At 46.2% G+C, this 21,564-nt stretch overlaps 9 protein-coding genes across 9 annotated transcripts; 6 read left to right on the top strand and 3 right to left on the bottom strand.

Moving 5' to 3' along the window:
• Window positions 1–811: 811 nt before the first annotated feature.
• N7509_010492 (uncharacterized protein) lies at window positions 812–1,472 on the top strand (the record flags this gene model as incomplete). Its single annotated transcript, XM_056635129.1, has 2 exons — window positions 812–1,090; window positions 1,194–1,472. 2 exons carry the CDS (start codon window positions 812–814, stop codon window positions 1,470–1,472), a joined length of 558 nt encoding a protein of 185 aa, XP_056485749.1.
• A 619-nt stretch (window positions 1,473–2,091) lies between these two features.
• Window positions 2,092–3,257, bottom strand: N7509_010491 (SDR family NAD(P)-dependent oxidoreductase; the record flags this gene model as incomplete). Its single annotated transcript, XM_056635128.1, has 5 exons — window positions 2,092–2,100; window positions 2,189–2,321; window positions 2,393–2,450; window positions 2,692–3,093; window positions 3,206–3,257. 5 exons carry the CDS (start codon window positions 3,255–3,257, stop codon window positions 2,092–2,094), a joined length of 654 nt encoding a protein of 217 aa, XP_056485748.1.
• A 1,344-nt stretch (window positions 3,258–4,601) lies between these two features.
• Window positions 4,602–6,158, top strand: N7509_010490 (putative acetylornithine aminotransferase; the record flags this gene model as incomplete). Its single annotated transcript, XM_056635127.1, has 5 exons — window positions 4,602–4,742; window positions 4,806–4,914; window positions 4,965–5,243; window positions 5,302–5,455; window positions 5,507–6,158. 5 exons carry the CDS (start codon window positions 4,602–4,604, stop codon window positions 6,156–6,158), a joined length of 1,335 nt encoding a protein of 444 aa, XP_056485747.1.
• A 3,155-nt stretch (window positions 6,159–9,313) lies between these two features.
• On the bottom strand, window positions 9,314–11,129 carry N7509_010489 (uncharacterized protein; the record flags this gene model as incomplete). Its single annotated transcript, XM_056635126.1, has 2 exons — window positions 9,314–10,034; window positions 10,117–11,129. 2 exons carry the CDS (start codon window positions 11,127–11,129, stop codon window positions 9,314–9,316), a joined length of 1,734 nt encoding a protein of 577 aa, XP_056485746.1.
• Window positions 11,130–11,969: 840 nt separating this feature from the next.
• On the bottom strand, window positions 11,970–13,670 carry N7509_010488 (uncharacterized protein; the record flags this gene model as incomplete). Its single annotated transcript, XM_056635125.1, has 2 exons — window positions 11,970–13,408; window positions 13,487–13,670. The coding sequence occupies 2 exons, from the start codon at window positions 13,668–13,670 to the stop codon at window positions 11,970–11,972; spliced, it is 1,623 nt and encodes a 540-aa protein (XP_056485745.1).
• A 1,001-nt stretch (window positions 13,671–14,671) lies between these two features.
• On the top strand, window positions 14,672–16,361 carry N7509_010487 (GMC family oxidoreductase; the record flags this gene model as incomplete). The annotated part of the gene is made up of 2 exons (XM_056635124.1): window positions 14,672–14,893; window positions 14,949–16,361. The coding sequence occupies 2 exons, from the start codon at window positions 14,672–14,674 to the stop codon at window positions 16,359–16,361; spliced, it is 1,635 nt and encodes a 544-aa protein (XP_056485744.1).
• A 434-nt stretch (window positions 16,362–16,795) lies between these two features.
• abr2 (laccase abr2) lies at window positions 16,796–18,824 on the top strand (the record flags this gene model as incomplete). The annotated part of the gene is made up of 6 exons (XM_056635123.1): window positions 16,796–16,987; window positions 17,032–17,090; window positions 17,146–17,316; window positions 17,375–17,545; window positions 17,602–17,724; window positions 17,774–18,824. The coding sequence occupies 6 exons, from the start codon at window positions 16,796–16,798 to the stop codon at window positions 18,822–18,824; spliced, it is 1,767 nt and encodes a 588-aa protein (XP_056485743.1).
• Window positions 18,825–19,080: 256 nt separating this feature from the next.
• N7509_010485 (alpha/beta fold hydrolase) lies at window positions 19,081–20,010 on the top strand (the record flags this gene model as incomplete). Its single annotated transcript, XM_056635122.1, has 1 exon — window positions 19,081–20,010. One exon carries the CDS (start codon window positions 19,081–19,083, stop codon window positions 20,008–20,010), a length of 930 nt encoding a protein of 309 aa, XP_056485742.1.
• A 737-nt stretch (window positions 20,011–20,747) lies between these two features.
• Window positions 20,748–21,527, top strand: N7509_010484 (fungal specific transcription factor domain-containing protein; the record flags this gene model as incomplete). The annotated part of the gene is made up of 1 exon (XM_056635121.1): window positions 20,748–21,527. One exon carries the CDS (start codon window positions 20,748–20,750, stop codon window positions 21,525–21,527), a length of 780 nt encoding a protein of 259 aa, XP_056485741.1.
• Between the last annotated feature and the right edge of the window lie 37 nt (window positions 21,528–21,564).

The following is a 21,564-nucleotide window of genomic DNA, read 5'->3' as shown; positions in this document are numbered from 1 at the left end:
TCCAACGACGTATCATACCTAAATAGTGATAGTTTGACTCCATGAGTTGATCAGGGCTTTTTTAATCACAAAGAGAACGGTTTAATGAGCTATAGTACCCAACTGGAATATTAACTTGTTGATCCTGACTGCCTAAGAAAGGGAGATAATGGTAGAGAAAAAGGTGAGTTGGTAGTGATGTCTCAATGTATTTCCTTTTCTCGGTCCAGCATTGAGATCTTCTTTTCAATTCCCAGAAGAGAAATTCACGGAGCTCATTCGGTGTTGAAGTGGGTCTTTGTCTCTGTATCTGTCTCTTTTGTTTTATTTTGATTGTCTGCTCAAGGGTAAGCCCTGCCCTTTGGAGAACAAAGATCATATATTCAACATTGTCTGTTCTTATTGCCACATTGGGGCTTGCACGCGATATTCCAGTGCACAAACCAACAAAGACGGGTGTGTGAATGAATACCTAGATGAATAGGAATTATTGATATGTAACCAATGCCTTAATCTCACTTGCAAGCCAAAATCGACTAACTAGATCGGGAGAAGCTCCTCAGACCTGGGAGAAAAGCGACTTTAACTTTGCAAGGAAAACAGGATGAAAAGTATTAATCGGAAAGCAAACATGATTTCAGTAGCGTAAGCCGAGCATATGCAGCATTCAAATGCAAGACTTCCATGAAGGTTACCAATTCAGGAGATCGGGGCCCACTGAGAATTAACTCTCGGCCCCAAGTCGCGTTTAAAAAGCATCCATGCATAACTCCATGGGAAAAACACATTGCCAGGATTTCAGACAACTGTACCTTTCATTCGAATTCGCAATATGGCGGTCACCGAGTTAGCTCTCCTCCGCCTTAGGAGCGATTCTTCATCAACAACCAACGAAGCATTGACGCAAGTTCAAGCTGCACAAGCAGCATATTCTGGCTATCCAGTTACGTTTTTGCAACAAATCGAAGATCCAAGTCTCCTTTACCTTTTGGGTGGCTGGGAATCGGTCGCAAAACACAATGAGTGGATTGCATCAGAGACAAACCAAAAGTTCCTCGAACAACTGAAAGATGATGTCGAGGTGGAGTGGATGTTTCACTACAATGTGAATGTATGATTTGCTTTTGAAGAAGCAATTATTCAATCAAGGCTAATGTTGGTCAGTCATCTGGGTCCAGTATCCCCTTAAACGTACCTGTTATCGCGTTGACTAGATATTTCGTCGAGCCGAGCAGAAAGACGGAGTTCGATCGAGTTCTTGCCCCAAGTGCACCCGCGTTAGAGAAACACACGAAACCTTCTCATGCGGTCGGGGTTGGAAGGTCGATAAAAGGGTGGACGAGGATGAGGAATTCATTCTTTTTTCAGGGTGGAATACTGTCGAGGACCACTTCGGTTTCGCGAAGACGGAAAGTTTCAAAGAATTTGGGAAAATACGAGAATTATTGACGGGCTCAGAAGTCAAGCATATGAAGGTGGAAAAGATGAAGTGATTTCGAGAATAGGCTCTCGATACCTGTTAGTATGGCACATCGTGCTCTGGATCCATGCATGTATGTAACGAACCGATGTTGTCGGAGTCACGTGCCCGATCACGTGACTACAATTGTCTGTTCCATCTGTACTATAGCAATCATGCGAGAGCTTACCTCACTTTCCTTTCTTCAGCTTTATTACTTTTCGTTAATACTACATGAGTATTATTTCATTCTGAGTCCTTATATGGTAATAAAGCTCTATACACCGTCTAAAGTCGTACAGATAGACATCGCCAGAACCCATGTCAACCATGACCCAACCCAACCAAACCCAGCCCATAATGGGTTTTGGGTCGAATATTATAACCCACATGGGAACCCACTGGGTCCCCATTTTAGTGTAAACAGGTCAAATATGCCAAGCCTTTAAATACTGTATGTATCAGAGCTGCTTTTAGGCCTTATTACTCTACACCGAGATAACAGGCTTGGGCAGAGAAGGACTGGAGCAAAAGTGGTTGGTGGAAGCCTATTCCGTGAAAGTCTGTTTCACTACGTAATTCTTGAACAGCAGGCAAAGAATATCATGCTACCTTATCGCCAAGGAATGGTCTATTCGAGTTCTCAATTTCCTTTATTCCAGCTAGGCACAGCACCCGGATAATCTTGTACTTTAGCCCGACTTATGTTGGAACATATCCTCCGTTCGCGCAGACCGTGCTTCCACTTACGCATCTCGACTGTTCTTCACACAAAAAGGCGACGATATCTGCGATATCTGATGGATTACCTATACGGTCACCCGTGGCTGTAGCGGTATGAATAGCCCTTTCTACCTCATCGTGTCCTGGAGTATTGTTCCACCTGGTTGCAATATTTGGTTAGTTGCACACGGAAACACTGAAAGAAACGACAGAGAGCGATTAAAGACTTACATGTCCGTTCTCACGGGTCCAGGGTTTACCGCATTAACGGTGGCTTCAAACTCTCGCCCTAGAGCACGATTTCCAAGTCAGTGTCTCGCTCTAATTTCGCTTTCGTTGGATATCGATCTCAAAATGATAAATGTAATTACCGAGCTCGAACGCTAACGCCCCGGTAATGTTTTCCAGTGCTGCTTTTGATGCAGCATACGTGATTGCTCCGGGATATGCTATATGTACTTATCAGCGAGGTCCATTCTCTTATTTGGTTTTGCGGAGGGTGCTGTAGCGGGGCTATGATCGCAACTTACGACGACGTGCTGATGTAGAGCTAATATTCACGATCCGAGCCTTCTTTCGCAGAAGTTGTCGGCTCTCTCTGACAAAGAGCAAAGGGAACAAGACGTTCGCGTGAAATAAATGGTCAAAGTTGTCTGTTGTCACCGCCGCCAAATTGATATCTGAACCGTCCGCCGCATTGTTTACAATGATATCAATGAAGCCGAAGATCTTATGAGCTTCGGCCACGATAAGATGAGCGGCTTCGGCGGAATTTGCGGAGTCAGCCTGGATAGCTGCGACTTTCGCTTCCTTTTGAGCAACGCTCTGGATCTCGGAGACAGCCTTGTCGGCTCTTGGTTTCGAAGACACATATGTAATGAGAACCGACGCTCCCCTGCGTGCCAACTCCTGCGCTATTGCGAGGCCAATCCCTAGGATTTATTTGTCAGTCGGAATGTTGCTCAAAATATATAGCATGTTCATATCTAGACAAAACGTGCAGCCTCTGAAGGTAGCGCGCCCCAAGACACATAAGACACATACCCCGGGAACCGCCGGTCACAATGGAATTTTTATTAACAAGCGAAAGTGTCATATCGGTTGTGGAATTTAGAGATGCGGAACAGCTGAAAAAGATGGTGCGTATCTGAGACAACTGTCAACGAAGCCTGACGACCGATGACAAACTATAGAAGTTATATACAGCAGAGGACAAGCCTCGGCTGTTGAAGTGCTATCTCCGGACATAGAGAAAGAAAGTTTACGAACGGGTGCGGAGGTAGGTTCCCCCGCCCTTCTGGCATTATGTCGATGGAGATGAGGTTGTACTCCCTCCATACTAGCATGATTGAACACATAACCTGAGCGGGCGGTGATCGGTAGTCGTTAGTCGGCAAGCGACAACTAGAAATACATTGGAGCTGTCCTAGAATCGGAGCTCACCGATACGCGATCCTAGTCCCAGAATACTACACTTATCCTTGGTGTGATGTGATTTCGCATTGATTTCCTTGAAATCCAGGCAAGCGCTTAAGCGCTTAGATTGGAGGGTCCACAGATGACGGGGTCCGCGGACGCCGGGTTCCACGTTAACTAACCAAACCCCGCAGGCTTGAATGTTCACAGTATTGCACAGTTTTTACAGTGCACTTGGGGTACCAACTTGCGTGAAAACCATTACAATACAGCTGTATGGAAAATGCTGGAATCACCATCCCCAAACCCATCGTTCGTTTCTTCAGCCACTAGACGTCGGCAACTAGCACCCAGCTACTAGTAAGAGGGCCAGTCAGTCTTAGCGAAGCTAGAGGCGCCACGGAGCTGATCCTTTATCGAAGACCAAGGGCTTTTTCCTAGTTTTGAATCATCTTACAATAATAATGAATTATAGTATTTTTCCATCGGACCTCATTAAGGGACAACCCTTACAGCCAGCCAAATCCGTAACCAAAGCGGAGGCCTGTTACATTATTAAATTAGTGAGAAATTCCTTACACTCGTAACAGCTTCTGAAAACAGAAATGGCTCCAAAAGCCGTATTTCGCATATCGCTATATCTTGCGGGGCTGCGTGTATAATGTCAGATGACTTAGGAGTCATCGCCTGTCTAGGTGATATGTATGCCAAGGGCGCCGGGGGTAAGGGTAAAGTTCAGCTCCATTGGAATTGGATGTCAGGTGCTTTTATCTAGTCTCTTATCTAGTCTCTTATATAGTCTCTTATCTAACCTCTTATCTACCCACAGTTTTCTCTTATCTTGTCCCAGGTCTCTTACCAAGCCTAGTTGCCAGTGATAGAATGACGTGTTTTGGCTGAAGTACAATCTCCCAGTGAATAAAGAAAGTACTAAACTGATATAAACGCCCTGACATTCCTTTAAATATTTCGAAGCAATCCGTTCGCTGCCACTTCATACGCGATCTTTGAAATTTCTGTCAACATGGTATCAAATAGCAGCAAACCAGATCTGAAATTGAGTCCTCGTGTTAAGGAGCTCTTGGACTTGGAATCCCGGTTCACGGTTGGCGGGTTTGATCCTATGCCTTATTTTTTCGAGAAAGGTCAAGGATCTCTGCTATGGGTGAGTTAGATAGGAGATGGAACGCTTGCAACCTTCAAATCTCAAAGCCTAACTCGGAAACAGGACGTCGATGGGAAAGAATACATTGATTTCATTAGCATGTTTAGTGCTGTTAATACTGGACACTGTCATCCCCACATCCAGGAGGCTCTTGCAGAGCAGTCAAAGAAAGGTATCCCCGGCGACTCGTAGGCAAGGAAGTTGCGGTTTAGCTGACCTTAGATGCTGCCAAAGTGACACTGATAAATCTATCATCTCATAATTCCATGTTTGGTCCTTTCGCTCAAAGAATTTGTGATCGATTTGAATACGACAAAGTCATCGCCATGACGTCCGGAACAGAAGCAGCGGACACAGCTTGCAAGATAGCTAGAAGCTGGGGTATCAATAAAAAGAAAATCCCGGCAAACGATTGTATCATTCTTGGAGTCGGGGGCTCCTATCATGGGCTCTCCTCGGGGGTCTGGAGCTTGATGAATTCAAATCCATTGAGGTCAACAAGTAAGTGAATTTATATTCCAATATATGAACAGTGTGTGCTAAAGTATGACTGGGAAAGAATATGGACTTGATAGCAAGGTTCAGATGAATATCAATCCCAGTACGGGGGAGCTTCTAGAATACCTTGACCTAGAGAAAATGAGATCTTGCCTCCAGGAGCATAAAGATAGGGTGGCAGCGGTCATCATGGAATGTATTCACGGATATAGCCGGTGGGATCTTCTCTGACGCTAATCTTATATTTATGCTGATATCAGAAATAGAGACATGAATGATGAGGTTCACTACGCCCGAGGTGTTTATGAGCTTTGCAAGTCTATGAATATCCTCTTCATCGCTGATGAAGTGCGGCAAGGAGCGGGAAAAACTGGGAAGTTTTTCAGCTTTCAACAGCTCGGTGATGATGTGAAACCTGACATCGTGACGATGGGAAAATCAATCACTGGGGGCTTTTATCCTCAGTCCTTTATAATGGGTATGAATACAGCCATGGCAGCCGTTGGACCATACGAGATGGCTAGCACCTACGGCTTCAGTCCATTGGCTATTGCAGCCGCAAACGCAACCATTGAAATTATTGATCGAGAAAATTTAATTGAGCGCGGTGTTCATTTAGGATATTTGTGGAGAAAAACTGTCGAATCCTGGCAACATCCACTTGTGGACTATGTTGCACAGATTGGCGCTGACTCCAACTTGATTCTTCGAGGAGTGCAGCCGTCGCGTGTAGCAGCCCTGTGCATGCATCGAGGTCTATTCGTATATCCTAAAGCGGACGGAATTCGGCTCAGTTTCGCCATGAACATGCCTGACGAGTTGCTTTTGAAAGGGGCAGCTATCCTGAAAAGCTGTTTGGATGATATAGACAAATATGGATCAATTGAGGGGGAAATGACCCGGTATAGGACAGTATAGTTCCTATAGGAACTACAATTTGCGACCGTCTAGATGCAGTTCACGAAACTGCCAAGATGAATAGAAAAATCTTTTCAAGGATATATTTCTGGAAATATCATAAGTATTGAAATAGCAATTGCATTTTTCCTTTGTTGACCCTTCACCCTGACCAGTCACAATAGAATGATTTGCGTCTTTACATAGCTCAAGATTGATGTTGAGCATAGATGGTGGATCTCACTTTTTCAACAGCCCCCTTTACTGTACCTCTATGTGCCTGCTGAGCTTTGATCGATCTATTCTGCTTCTCCATAGACTTGGAACTATTCTTCTAGATTCACTACCCGGCAGCGATCTCTTGGGCTATCTTTATCATTAGATGGCTGGATACGTCCAAGTCTAGATAACATGGGATCTCGAGCAAAAACGTCTGCTGCATAGATTGAACGGGCTGCCAGGTGACAGACCACACAGAAGGCTGGCAACCCCGAATAGTTTGGCTTCCTACACCTCCCGTAATTGAAATGGCCTTATGTCCTCCCACATAGACATGATTAGCATATGTTAGTGTGTGGTTTTTTGTCCTCATATACTGGATTTCTAGGCGGAGGGTTCTGGAATAAATCTCAAGAGTGATGAGGGGGCGACTTGCAGAGTTTTTAAAGACGTGAATGAATGATTTCGATCAACAGAAAGTTGAAATACACAGCCTGATTGATGGATTTCTTGAAAGATCTTATGTGACGCTATAGAAACATCATGATTAGTTAATTCCATATACTGACGCAACGTTTCGTAGATTCTCACTAGCCCATCAGTATTAGACCATCGGACTTTAGACGACCAAGTTGGTTGTAAAACTGCACATACAGTCTTTTCTGGATGCCTTGCATCTGCTGGTCAAATTCATCGTTTCCTAGTAGCTGACGAAGACTAACGATATGGAGAGCAAGAAACCCTTATTTAATATAACTTCGATTTTATTGCGTACTTCGCTTGACTTACTGATATAAAACTATTCTAAATGTCTGATGATACAACAAAAATTGCGGTCAGTGAATGCGGCAAATTCTAAACAGCGATGCCGATCCGCGCCACAATGGTCAACCGAGGAATGTCAGCCACTACCCAACTGGTATTGAAGTCTGTGTAGAGTTCTTTTTGTAGGAATCATCCCTGAGTGATCTTGAACATGAAGTTGAGTGATTGTGGGTAAGGTAAGGCCATAAGGATAGAAGGCAAGCAACAATAAGCCCAGTGTAGGAATTGAGTATACAGAAAATTTGAACATTTGTAATGCGAACCTTAGGGTATACTGATAAAATAACTAGGAGGTAAGCTAGACAGGTGCCGATGCTCAATATTACAACTCTAAAGGTAGTATACAAACCCAGTCTCTTCTTCCAGTTGACTCAGAGGTAATATAGAAAAAAGAAGAGCAAAATAAATATTAACAAGTCTATTGTGAAATATAGGGCTTAGATAATAACCTAGGTAATAAGAGAGCTCTGTACTCTACAAGAAGCCAGACGAAATCTAATCTCTATCAGGGTGATTATTCCCGTATCATTTTGAATGGTATAATACATACCTATTCATCTAGCTGCTAAGACAAACCAGAGCTATATATAATAGAGATATGATATATAAAAAAGCAGTACAAATAGTAAGTACCTAGAGTAACCAGGAGAATAAGCGCAAAATAGATAGGAAGATATTAAAAACCTTGGAAAGAATAAGAGAATAGCGGCTTTATTAAGATATTATATCAGTAAGAGTAGAAACTACACAACAAAAACTATCTAATAGATAATTTAGCCGCTAACCTTAGTGTTACGCGTTGCTAACTGGTCACGGTTAGTGGTTTAAACAGTTGGTGAACGTACCTTGTTCTTATCGAGTAGTATTGTGGATTGCTGAAAGACGGCTGGAACCGGCGTCGTTCAGGCACCACCACTAATAATCCTCAAGTATCGACTCGCAATCGTACTGTTGCTGTGCTAAGCCTTACACGGACTCGGATCCTGTTGAGTAACTTCGAAGGATGTGCCAGGTAGAGCGCCAAGTAGGTCAGTCCGAAGAGCTCCCCTACTTGTAGTATGTTTGTCACAAGAGATGAAACTGAATGAAGAACAATCCGAAGATTATACTGTAGTAACTTACTGAAAATTGATCGCGAAGAACTAAATACATATGCGTAAAGAGTGTCCTATATATATCCAGTCCTTTCTAGACATCGCCATAACCCATTTTGGGTTGAACATACCGACCCAAAACCCAACCCAACCCAAAACCCAGTGGGTTATAAATGGGTAAACCATTTCAACCCATCTCAACCTATTCTGTTATAATTTCTTCATATTTTTTATACACTGTATTCCAATACGAACTTTTATATCTTTTTTTTAGAAGGAATTAGATACTAAGATTTTATATATAGGTTTCTATAGTATTAATTATATATATATATTTAAATATAGAATAACAATAATATGAAAGAAAAAACTAAAATTACCTATATATAAGGCCTAAAAACAGCTCTGATACATACAGTATTTAAAGGCTTGGCATATTTGACCTGTTTACACTAAAAATAGGGAAGTGGGTTCCCATGTGGGTTTGGTTGGGTTGGGTCATGGTTGACATGGGTTCTGGCGATGTCTAAGAGTAACGAACCAATGTTATCGGAGTCATGTGCCCGATTACGTGACTATAATTGTCTGTTCTATCTGTACCATAACAATCGCGCGAGAGCTTATCTCTCTTTCCTTTCTTCAGCTTTATTACTTTTCGTCAATACTACATGAATATTATTTCATCCCGAGTCCTTACAATGAAAGCCAGATCTGACCAGCTCGTTTCTTAATGATGCATTCCTCCCCAGATTAATGTCTGGTAGCAGAATATCCTTCGATTTTCATGTAGAGTACTCGAAGTATCATGTGGCTAGAGTTCCATGTTGTAGTACAACTAACGGCATTGATGTACAAGAAATTGATATGGTTATTACAAGATGATCGTCATAGTTTCGTAAAGAAGGGCGCTCAAAAGAGAAAAATAGTGAGCAACAAGGGTAGGCGACAGGTGTAAATGCTCATGTCCAAGACTCCATCCCAAGCCGATCCAAGACCGAAAACCCCAAATCCGAAAAAAAGTATAGATGTTATGCAGAATCAAAGCACCTTCGGCTTCATCCATTCTCGCGTTCCGAGGCCTAAGTTGAGGCCATTCCGTTCCCACCAGCGGCGAACGCGCTCATCCGTGCCAGATACGGCATCCTCGAGAGCCTCCTCGATATCACAAGTCTTGAACTCGACCCGCAACCCGCAGTCCTTCCACCATTGTAGAACGTGATCATGGCCGTTCTTTGTTGGTCCGACAAGAACCTGGTTGTCGAATATCATTTTGGGTCCCTTTAACCGGTACCAGAAATCAAGAACATGGACATGGCCGTGGGTGCTAGCAATGCGGGCAACATTCTCAGCGTGGCTGTACGGGATCCCAGAGGCGTCCCACCAAGCTAAGGATTCGGTTCGTCCGGACTGTGCTGCTAGTAGGACGGATTTGCCAACTTTCAGAGGGACAGGGTTATATGGGGAAGATTGGGCTGAGGCTGTTTTCCACCAATCAAGAACCGCAACTTGACCCTCGGCGCTGGCAGATTCGAGAGCCCGTTCGCTATATCGCAAAGGAAGTCCAGAATCCAGCCACCAGTCCAAAACGTGAGTAAATCCTGCCCGTGAAGCTCCGTCCATCGCATCGGCCATGTACTCCTTATTTGGTAGAGCGGGAGCGTCACGCCACCACGTCAACACAGTCGGGTTGCCGTAAATCGCGGATGCTCGGTAGGGGATGTTGGTTGAGACGGGACGTTGTCCAGAGAAGATCGAGATGCTTTTCGGTGAGATAAGAGAGAATGTCGGTTCGAGAGAATTTCACAATGAGATGGCAAGCTAGATCGGATAGCGGCTTCCACCGCGGCAAAGCGTCTATACGCTTCGTAATGGCCGCGAACGAGCCGCGAAGGATAGTGTACTCGAGGGAAGCGGGTGTTGACATTTTTAACAAATGACTTTGCCATTCCTGAGGGACAGGAATATTTGTTGGGATGCCAACTGCCTTGGCGGTTTCCCAATCGCGTAATTGGTCTTCAAAAATGATGAGCCAAATCTCGAGGGGTAAAGATTGCACCTTTGCCTCTGGATTCGGCCAATGGGTTTGAAGGTGTCGGAGGGCAGAGGCAGTCTTATTATCGGACGTTTTGTTTGATGTCGCTGCTGATGACGATGACGTCTCTGTTCCACTTCCTGTGAGTGAATTCCCTCCACTGAGGGAAGCGCCCCATGGAGGCAGGCTTAAGCATGTTTCAAGCATATCGTGCAGGTCATTCAATCCATGCCATGGAAGTAGTGTCAAATCTTCGGGTCCGTTGGACTTCCACAATACAGGCTGCACGATGCGGATCCACGACCAGAATCGCTTAATCTCCTCCAACTGGCGAGTACTTAACGGGTGATCCCATTCTGATAACGTCATGCCTGGTATGAGAATGACAGGTTTTGAAGACACCCACCCCCGCAGAAGTGCCAAGGTCAAAGTGTTGGTCAACCCCGCTAGCATCGATCCCAGAGCGCCAGCGTCAATGGGAGCAACTAGTAGCATGTCTGCCCATTCGCAGAGTTCAGCCGTTTTCGCCTTGAGCCATTTCCGCGCCCCGGTCTTCTTATCAAAGGTTTGGCCATCCACCGAGTCCATGTAATGAGGGATTTTGTTGGTTCCGGTCAACAGCGCCGAGGGTTCGTCGGTGATTAAGCGCAATTCAATGTGGGAATTCTGAATAAGGGACGGGAGGACTGCATCGGCGAAGGCGCTGTCGGTTGAAAGGAGGAGTCGACGACGTCGTTGACGCGGTGGCGTTGCTTCGCGACATACTCGATATCCTTCTTTGTTCCCTATCACTGTTCCATCGCTGTCGCTCTCCACCTCCATAGCACCGATTCTCTCAGTTATCTGAGAGCCCGATGCTCAGGCTAGTCCTGTCACTGCCCTTGTACTCAATATGTTCGGTCGGGTTGGTGTCGAAAGATCGGAGCAGGGTTCGGCACCCGAGAGAGTAGAGCGATCGCCGTAGACCAAAATCGTGAAATTGAAGGAACGACGGATCGCAGATCTCGGTTGGCTCAAAGTAAAAAACGGTCGATATGAAAGAGAAAATGAGAGGCGCAGAACTCGAGAAAGTGAGTCGATCAGATGTCAATTGCCTCGGCGCCTTAAGTTCTTATCCGACAACTGCAAATCAGCCCCGGGGAGATGGGATGGTGATCAGGCAATCGAAACGGTGGGTACAAGGAGCCCTTAAGGAATCCACCAACCCTCCACTAGATTCAATCAGGTGTGACCTATGCAGTGTACTTTTTTTCGACTCTGAGCGGTGTAGATATTCTGTGCTGGCTGGAGGGGGAAGTGCGTCGCCACGTCTCGACACGGGAGAGCTGAACGGCAGCGGGTCGGGGCACAATCAGTCAAAGTCAAGAGGAGAAATCGAGCAGATCCGGAGGAGGTGCAGCAAGGCCTGGCCAACCAGAAGAGATAGAAATGCAGGTTTCACAAGATCGGGCGGCTACAGGCGGGGAGTTCAAGTTGTACGAGTAATAGCGCAGGAGCGGTCCCGGCAGGCGGTCAAGATGGTCACTATTGAACCACGATACTATGGAAGTATAGAAGATTTATTCAAGTCATCTTGGTTCCTATTTAGATTCATATCTATATACACTCAGATACACAATGATACAGATTTTATCCTTTTGTTTCCAATCTCTCGAAGACCCCTCAACGACGAGAAAGGTTATTATGCAGCTTGTGCTCGCGCATCGCGAGGCTAGCCAATGCCCCCAAGACCGTCAGGCCAAGCAGAGCTAGAAAGACACTACGTAGAGAAATCATGTAGATGTCAAGAGCTCTCGGAATCCAATCGGCAGGAAGCTTACGGATCTCATCGAGGCTGTCGCGAAGTCGAGCGATTCGCTCTGCTGCGTGCTTGAGGCCTCCAAAGCGGGACCACAGCCCAGCCTTCAGCGTGTTCTGGAACACGGCCGAGGCAATCGTAATGCCGATCGTGCTTCCAGTACTGCGGAAAGCGTATGACGCGGAGGTCACCACTGCATGGTGCTCGTGGTCCACAGCAGAGATCAGTGCCACCAGAGTGATGGTCAGAATACTGCCATACGCCGTCCCCATCATGAAGAAATAGACAAACGGTAACCATGCAGGCGTGGTCAATGTCAAAGTGCAGATCAGCCCACCTGAAGCCACCAACAGGGCCATGGCCAAATAATTCAGGATCATATACCGTCCCTTAGCACGCATGATGAAGCCACATGCAAGAGATCCAATGGAAGTGCCGATCGCCTGGGGGATCAAGCGCACCCCGGCCGCCGTAGCCGACATACCTTGCACCTGGCAGTAGAGAGGCAGGTAAAAGAGTAAACCAAAGACTGCCATAGTAGTGAACCAGTTTGTCAGACAGGCCGACGCGACCGTTCGGTCGAGCAGTAATCTAATGGGGATGATGGGCTCAGTTGCGACTCGGGCCTCAATATAAATGAAAAGGCCGAGGAATATCGCGGAGACCGGGAAAGAGATGAGAACCAACGGGTGTGTCCAGGGCAATTGATTGCCCCCGGTATTCAGACCCAGCAGTAAGGTCACCATCGTCAGAACAAGCGTAGTCGCGCCCAGGAAGTCGACACGTTTGATCCGAGATTTATCCGAATTCTTGACGGGAATGTTCACTTTCCACGCGACCAAAATGCCCGAAACGACTAGGAAAGGTACCTGAAGCAAAAAGGCCCAGCGCCAACCCAGTGTATCATTGATCCAGCCCCCAAAGACACCCCCCAATCCGCCTCCTGCGCCATAGCAAATGTTCCCAACACCCTGCCAGACCCCTCGTTTGCGGAGAGGGACCAAGTCAGAGGTGACAAAGGTTGAAATGACCAGCAGGCCACCGCCTCCCATACCTGCGACGACACGGCCAAGAATAATCGACCATTGTGCGTTTGCCAGGCCACAAATCAGGTTTCCAAGAGCGAAGAAGACATTGGAAACGACCAGCCCCCAGCGGCGCGAATAGATATCGGTCAACCGGCCGCTCAGAGGTTGACAAGCAGCGTTTGAAATAAGATAGGAGGTCGCTAGCCACGAGAGCAGTGAGAACGAGTTGAAGGAGGAAGAAATGGGGCCCGAGAGCGTCGCAACGATCGTCGTATCTGCCGAGTGGAATGGTTAGCCGTCCATGCATATTCTTGCATATCAAGGGGAGTCGAAAGTGGGGTATTTCAAGTTACCAAGAGCTGCGAGGAAGACTCCCACCCAGATACTGCCCAGAATCACGATCAATTCGCGAGTACTGGGCTCGTCAGCCACCGGTTCCTGACGATCGCCCGCTCCAATGATGGCGGGGTCATCGCGCAGTAATGGAGTCTGCTCCGATGGACTGAGCAAAGTCCCATTTGACCATTTAACTGTCATCTAGGAATTTTAATTTTCCGAGACTTCGCTTTTGCACTGTTGTCCTCCGGGGTTGGGGAGTGAGGGTGAGGGTGAGAGGGAGAGTTAGAGTGATAAGGTGAGGTGAAACTACCCGCGGGCAGATTTCCAAGCCGGAGAAAAGCCTCGCGGATTGCGGAGAAGCTGCGGAGCCCCGTTGACTCGGCACAACAAAACACATTGCCCATTAGGTATCAATCTATAGAATAAACCGTGAAGATTACATTTAAAGAACCCTTGGAGGCTCCATGCTACCCAATCCCAATATATATATATACATTGTTTACTATTTTCAATGCTCATGAGGGATAAGCTTTGCACAAGACGGAATACTGGTACTCGTAGTATGAACCATAGTTAACTAGATGACATTGGCAACTTGATCCTTGGAACATCAGGGTGTTTATTTACACATTTCACTCTTTTTTTAGTCCAAAATTCGAGCTGATACCCCGTCATCCAAATCATCCCGGCCAGTGACTTTAGTTATATCTAAACAACGTTGGAATAGATGGACCAGCAAATAATAGTGGGTCAGCGTCACACTGTTTAACTTAATACAGTGATACAAATAACTAGCCTGTGCGCTCGGACTGACTACCAAATTTAATTGGAAAAAACTTCTAGAGGACCGAAAACTTACAGTTTATTACTGTCAATACCTTTCTAGACAGGCACTAGCATTGGACCAAGTGTTTATCAAAGTAATAGGATCAACCAATAGTACACATTTGATTCTCATCTGCCTCGGCCATGTCTTCGCAGTATGACAAGCTTTGCAATTAGTGATTAGTATGATTTCAGGCCCCCCCATTGTACCCATTTCGAAATGAAGAGAAGCGGGGAAAGTGGTCTGACGCTTCGCGCTTACGTCTCTCAATTCATCGTCATCTTTTGCCGGGGGCCCCTGTTGTATTTTCTTTTTCTTTTTCTTCATTTCTAGATTTGCCTTACTTCCATTTTTTCTTGCCGCTTCCACCACGATGGCCACTCCCAATTTACCCCATGAAACCGACTATATTGTGGTTGGAGGTGGAACATCTGGATTAGTCGTTGCTTGTCGACTATCCGAGGACCCGAATATCAATGTCACTGTACTAGAGGCTGGCCCCGATGGGAGGCAAGATCCAAGAATTCAAAACCCTGATGCCTGGGAAAGTTTGTCTGACTCCGAATTGAATTCGAAAATCAATTTCATTCCTCAGGTATGCAATCCATCCCCATACACCCAGAAGAGAGTCAGACATATTGACATATCAGACTGGCCTTAACGACCGCGTTCAAGATCATCAGACCGGTAAAGTACTCGGGGGCTCATCGGCAATCAACGGGCTAGCATTTGTGCCTCCGTCTCCAGTGGGTATCGATGCTTGGGCAAAACTTGGAAATGATAAATGGACATGGGAATCCCTGCGTCCTTACCTCCAGAAATGCTATACCGTCACCGCACCGGAGGGACTACCCTCTTTCAATAAGCAGCAACACGATATAACCGCCGGCCCTATCCAATTAAGTTGCCCTATTGTCGAGGATAAGGTTGGAATGCGACTTACTCAAGCGTGGGACGATGCGTTCAGGTCCCAGGGATATGAGACCAATAATGCCGACCTTCTCGCCGAAGATACAACAACTGGGACCAGGCCATTGTTTTCTACCATCGATCCCAAAACCGGCAAGCGCAGTAGTGCCGACAGCCAGTATGGCACTGTGGCCGCATCTCGTCCGAATGTGAGAATTTGCACTGAGACCACAGTGCAAGAGATCTTATTTGATCATTCATCTCCGGATATATTGGCGACTGGCGCTCGCGTCGATTACAATGGAGAGATTATAACTATAAAGGCAAAGAAAGAAGTAATTTTGGCTGCCGGGGCTTTGTGTTCGCCCGTGATCTTAGAGCACTCCGGTATAGGTGACAGCAAGTGGTTGGACTACCTCGACATTCCAGTGAAGATCGACCAGCCTAACGTGGGACGGAATCTTCAAAATCACCTCATGCAAATAATACCTGTTCCTATCAAAGCCAAATCAGGAGTCGAAGGCGCCAATCTTGGATTCAAAGGGGTGGGATTCATGAGAGTCTCCTCAAATGAGCAAAATAAGCTTCTCGCTGCGTATGCCGAGACGGAGGACGCACCCAGCAAAATAATAAGATCGATTATCCAGCACCCCAACGAGGCCTCCGCCAGTGCCTTCTTCGCCCTCGCCTCTCCGGGGCTAGCCATTTTGGGCGTCATAAACAGTTACCCATTTTCACGAGGAAGTTTGCATGCGAGCTCCAATCGCTTTAAAGAGACACCTATTGCGGATGCGGCTTTCCTGAGGAACGAGCTTGATCTCGAATTATTAGCTCGAAACGTGCGGAATATGTACGACCTGATTGATACCCCGGCTCTCAGCCAATACCTCGAGTTAGGTGATGTACCTAAGGACATTGAGTCAATAAAGGCCAGCATTCGTGCAAACGCATTGACAACCCATCATATCTGTGGGACTCTCGCGATGCTGCCTCGCTCTGCTGGGGGTGTGGTGGATCAAGATCTGAAGGTTTATGGTACACAAAATCTACGCGTTGTTGATGCGAGCATTTTTCCTCTTACGCCTCATGCCAATCCCATGGCTACTGTCTATGCCGTGGCTGAGCGGGCGGCTGATTTGATTCGAGGAATTTGAATAATAACAAGCATCAACGGAAGCATAGACCCTACACACCAGAACTTGAATATCAAGATCTTGAACTTACCGTCATGCCCGGGTGTAATTTAAGTACATTTTCAAGAAGCTTATGTGAATGGAACCTCTAGGGCTTCTTAGTTTGCCTTAATCGGATAAAGTTCTCATACTACTGAGCTCCCTATTTTATTTTCATTTGAGTTTCGGTCTAAAAGTCCTGACACCTCACCATACTTTTGTTGTGATCGCCATCCCGTCTAGCCCCTTTGGAGCGACAGGAATGTGAACATCAACGAGCAAGCCAGTCCACAGCTTGGCATGTATGTAGGGGTCAAACTCGACATTAAATCTCGAGACTCCGCAACGCGTTTCAATTTTTGAAAGATTTTGCCGATCGCATCAACGAAGCTCAGAGGGCTATTATCTAGCACGACATGGCGCCTAGCAAGATGTTACTTCCCGCGATTCTAGAGCTTGTGGCCTTGACACAGGCAGCCCAGGTCAACTTCGCCTTGGATCTTACATGGGAGAAGGGTGCGCCCAATGGCGTCAAGCGCGACATGATTTTTGTGAATGATGCTTTTCCCGGGCCGTCGTTGATCATGGACCAGGGCGATGTAGTCACTGTGAGTTCCAACCAAACCTCAAATTGTTAGGTTGCTAATCGCAGAAGATCGATGTAACCAATCATCTACCGTTCAACACATCTTTACATTTCCATGGAATTGAGTAAGAAATCATTTGTCATACTTTAAAACTAAAGTTGGCTAATTCGAGGTTCTAGACAGAAAGGAACACCCTGGGCCGATGGAGTATCTGGGTTATCGCAGTGGGCTATACAACCCGGCCAAACATACAGGTACCAGTGGACAGCTACGCAGAAGGGAACTTATTGGTACCATTCCCACGACAAAGATCGAATAATGGATGGATTATATGGGGCAATTCAAGTTCTGTGAGGCAGATCCAAACTTCGCTTTAACTCCCCTTCTTCCTTCTAACATTATCCCTAGACCACCAGCTGATAACGATTCGCCCTTTGCCATGATCTCTGATGATCCCGATGATATTGAGGCCATGAAGCTTGCAGAGCAAAATGCCAACCTGGTGGTTCTCTCCGACTGGGACCATCTCACTTCAGATGCATACATGCAGGCTGTAATGGAGACTGGATACGATATCTTGTGAGGATCTCTTCCTCACACGATCATACTAGATTACTAACTTTAAATTCTGCAAGTTGCTCCGATAGCGTGCTTATCAATGGTGGAGGATCAGTTTATTGCAAAGACCCAGAAGAACTTACTGCCCTGCAGCCGCCACAGGTTCGTGCAGTTGTAACCGAACCATTGACTGACAAAGGGTAAGTGATCAAAATGAATTTGGTGAATGTTGCTAATTATATTACAAAGATGCGATCCTTTCATGGCCACTCTACAAGGGGACTGGGATCATCATCCCGAAAAACTTCCTGGGGGGTTGAACTCCGGATGTATCCCAAGCCAAGGCACGAATTCTACTATCCAGGTAAATGCGGACAAAAAATGGGCAAGCTTCAACTTTATCAGCGCCGCCAGCCTCAAATCTCTCACAGTATCGATTGATGAGCACCCGATGTACATATACGAGGTTGATGGCCATTATATCGAGCCTCAGCTGGCTCATCAGGTTCCGATTTACAACGGCGAACGATACTCAGCTATGGTCAGACTCGATCAACAGCCCGCAAATTATACAATGAGAGTTGCTGGGAATGGAAACCAGGTAATTTCTGGATTTGCAGTTCTCGGCTATGAGGGTGGCGAGCAAACCACATATGAGTCGGTACCTTACATCGACTATGGCGGGATGAACACAACGGCCTCTGTGATCCCACTCAATACCAACAACCTTCCACCATATCCACCAATATTGCCAGCGGATGATGCCAATGACTTCCATCTTCTCTCACTTGGACGCCTCAATTCGTCCTGGAAGTGGACGTTAGACGGGACCACATTTCTCCCTGCAAATCTCGCTGCAATGGAGCCCGCTATACTGGACCCAAATGCAGCAGGTCTGGAATCAGCTTTGAAAATAGAGACCATGAATAACACTTGGGTGGACATTGTATTCCAACTCGTGATTCCAGAGCCAACGAAGTTACAGCCTCCCCATCCCATACACAAACATTCCAACAAAGCGTTTCAGATGGGGGCCGACCGGGGAAAGTTTACATGGAACTCCCTTGCAGAGGCTTCCAAAGAATCTCCGCAAAGCTTCCTTGAAAAGCCCATTTACCGTGATACATTTGTGACTTCTCCAGCCGGAGAAGCCTGGATCGCCATTCGTTATCATGTTGAAAACCCCGGTGCATTCCTTCTGCATTGTCACATGGAGACGCATTTGTCTTCCGGAATGGGGTTGGTACTATTGGACGGTATTGATGCTTGGCCAGAAGCTGGCCCCATAGAAGCTTACTAGTTTCGATGAGGTATAATGGAACCATGGAATCAATGTGTAATAACGTCGATAACAGTTGGGAGGTGTGTCATTGTGCATTTGTTGCTTCGTAATTGACCAATGAAAACGATTTGTGGGCATGCGACATTACAAATGTACATTTCCTACATTCTCAGGATTTAATACTTAGGAGCGATTTTATTTCAAAACTCTGAACACGAATTTATATTTTCAAGTCTTTCAAACAAGGATATACTCATACTATCTGATACCCAATATGAATTCAACTCCGTCTGCCGTTGAGCTCACGCAAACCTTCCACCATTCTACTTCCACCCACGCCTACGAGATTCAGTGGACCTCATTAGGTGATCCTAATTCCCCCCCTCTTGTCTTCGTACATGGTACACCCTGGTCATCTCGAGTTTGGACGACGTATGCCCAAACTCTTTGCAAATACTTCCACATCTATCTCTTCGACAATCCGGGGTTCGGCGATAGCCCTCTTGGAAGTCCACTGTCAGAGACAGAGAATAGAATCAGCACCAAAGTGAGCCTTGATGCAGATCTAGCCAGACAGTCGGAAGTGTTTGCCGCACTGTTTAAATTTTGGGCACAAACTTGGCAACAAAATCCTCATGTTATTGCTCATGACCATGGAGGCCTGATGTGTCTCCGGGCACATATAATCCACCACTGTGATTATGCAAGCCTATGCTTGATAAATGTCGTTGCAATTGGTCCGTTTGGCCAACCTCTGTTCAAGCTGATCGCTGAGAATGAGGTTGTCTTCAATGCGTTGACTGGTCCGGTATTCGAGGGTGTGGTCGAAGCATACATTCGGGATGCGGCATATAGAGAAATTGGAAAGGATACCATGGAGATGCTGAAGAGACCGTGGCTTTTGAATGCAGATGGACGAGAGGGCTTCATTAGGCAGATGGTGCAGGCCAATAGCCGTAACACAGAAGAGGTAGAGCATAAATACCCCGAGGTGGGGAAAAGAATGCCAGTGCAAATAATATGGGGGACGGAGGACAGATGGATTCCAATGGAAACAGCTGCACGACTGAAAGAAAAACTCAATGCTCGCGATGTGGTATTAATTGAGGATGCGGGACATCTTGTTATGTATGATCAAGAAGGGAAACTGGGGCTGGAGCTGGGGTGGTGGTTGAGTCATGTCACGGCGAGAAAGACCATTTGATGAACTTGAACTAATTCCTCATCTGTAAAGCTTTTTCGAATTTGATCATTCTCTAGTCTGCTGCACAATTAAAAAATCACCAAATTTTATACTTCCGATCGAAGGTCACGTGCCGATCGATTCCAAATCGGGCTGCTCCTCATTACGCCCTGAATCCAAGAAAGGCTAATCTTTGAGTCCTTTGTCATTCCTTTGAATTCGTATGCTTCTTCAATGTCAGACTCAAAGCCAAAGCTACTTGGATTTGCATGCCAACAATGCCGCGCCTCCAAACGCCGAGTGAGTACCTTCCCACTTGATATCTCCAATCGCCCGTATCAGTTTCCGAACCAGACTAACGTCAATCGCTGTTTAGTGCGACGGGGTCGAGCCCCAATGTTCATATTGCAAAAAGACGGATAAGACCTGTGTATATGTGAAGGAACCCAAACCACGCAAGTCAGCTCGACCCTTTTCCTTATCGATTTGGCCATGAGCTAATAACTCACAGGCGAAAGTACTGGGACGAGACATACGTGAAGTCCCTTGAAAATCAGGTTGAAGCATTATTAGCACTTCAGACTCAGAGCAGCATCACTTCAAAGCATGACACCTCCGATCTACCAAAATTTGACGCTGATCGTTCAAACTATACACATTCTGTTCATCAGCGGGAGCGCCCCTCTTATGAACGACAAGCTCAAGGTGGTGGAGGATCTAGCCAATCTCTCCAATCAATGGAGGAGCTGAGTGTCATGATGTGGCGTACGAATCTTGCAGATGGAGTTACCATTAACTCTGAGCCCGGCTCCAAATCTACCGATACTGCTGCAATTCGAAATCATCGTGCCCCGCGAATCAACACACCCCGTCATATCTCATATTATGGCCAGGATCCGGGTCGAATCAACGTACTTGCAAATCTCTTTCTAGATTGCATTAATGGGGAACATCAGTTCACACAATACGAAACATCTGCGGCGTTTTCTACATTCCCAGACCATCCACCCGATCTTCTTTTCCTTCATGCCGCTATGCTAGCAGCAGGCGCAACCTTCGAAAGCCAGTCCGATTCATCGGAACTTAGTGATGACTTTGCGGAGCTGAGCGAGAGTCTGATTTTCACATGTTTCAGACATGCACCCTCCATCTGCGTCATCCAAGGGCTCTGCATTTTATCATGGCGGTCCCTTGCTTCAGGGCAAGACCACCTCGGCTGGACTTTTCTGTCAATGGCAGCTGGGATGGCTGTCCATTTGCGCCTTCATGTGCTCGCACTGGATGAGATCGCTGCTCAATCTGTCAAGCCGCCACTTGAAACCGTTCAAACATTTTGGTCATTTTATATGACAGATCGCACGTCGATTTCAATTTTGGGTAGGAATTGCATCCTGCCTTGGCGTCGGGTTAATGTCCCTGCCATCGAGACGTATTTCCATGATGGAAAGTGCGATATAGCCCAAATTTCATTCGCTTGGCAATGCAAACTATGGTATATGCATGATCAGAATATGGATCAAATGTGTGTCTGCTTATAAATTAGATGAATCTATGAATCATTGGCTAACATTTTGC

This window comes from Penicillium cosmopolitanum (assembly GCF_028827165.1).
Source record: "Penicillium cosmopolitanum strain IBT 29677 chromosome Unknown utg000009l:1.0-9042332.0:1.0-9050551.0, whole genome shotgun sequence".
NCBI classification, from domain to species: domain Eukaryota; kingdom Fungi; phylum Ascomycota; class Eurotiomycetes; order Eurotiales; family Aspergillaceae; genus Penicillium; species Penicillium cosmopolitanum.
Note: the sequence above shows the minus strand (reverse complement) of the source record. Positions and strands in the feature narration are given on the sequence as shown.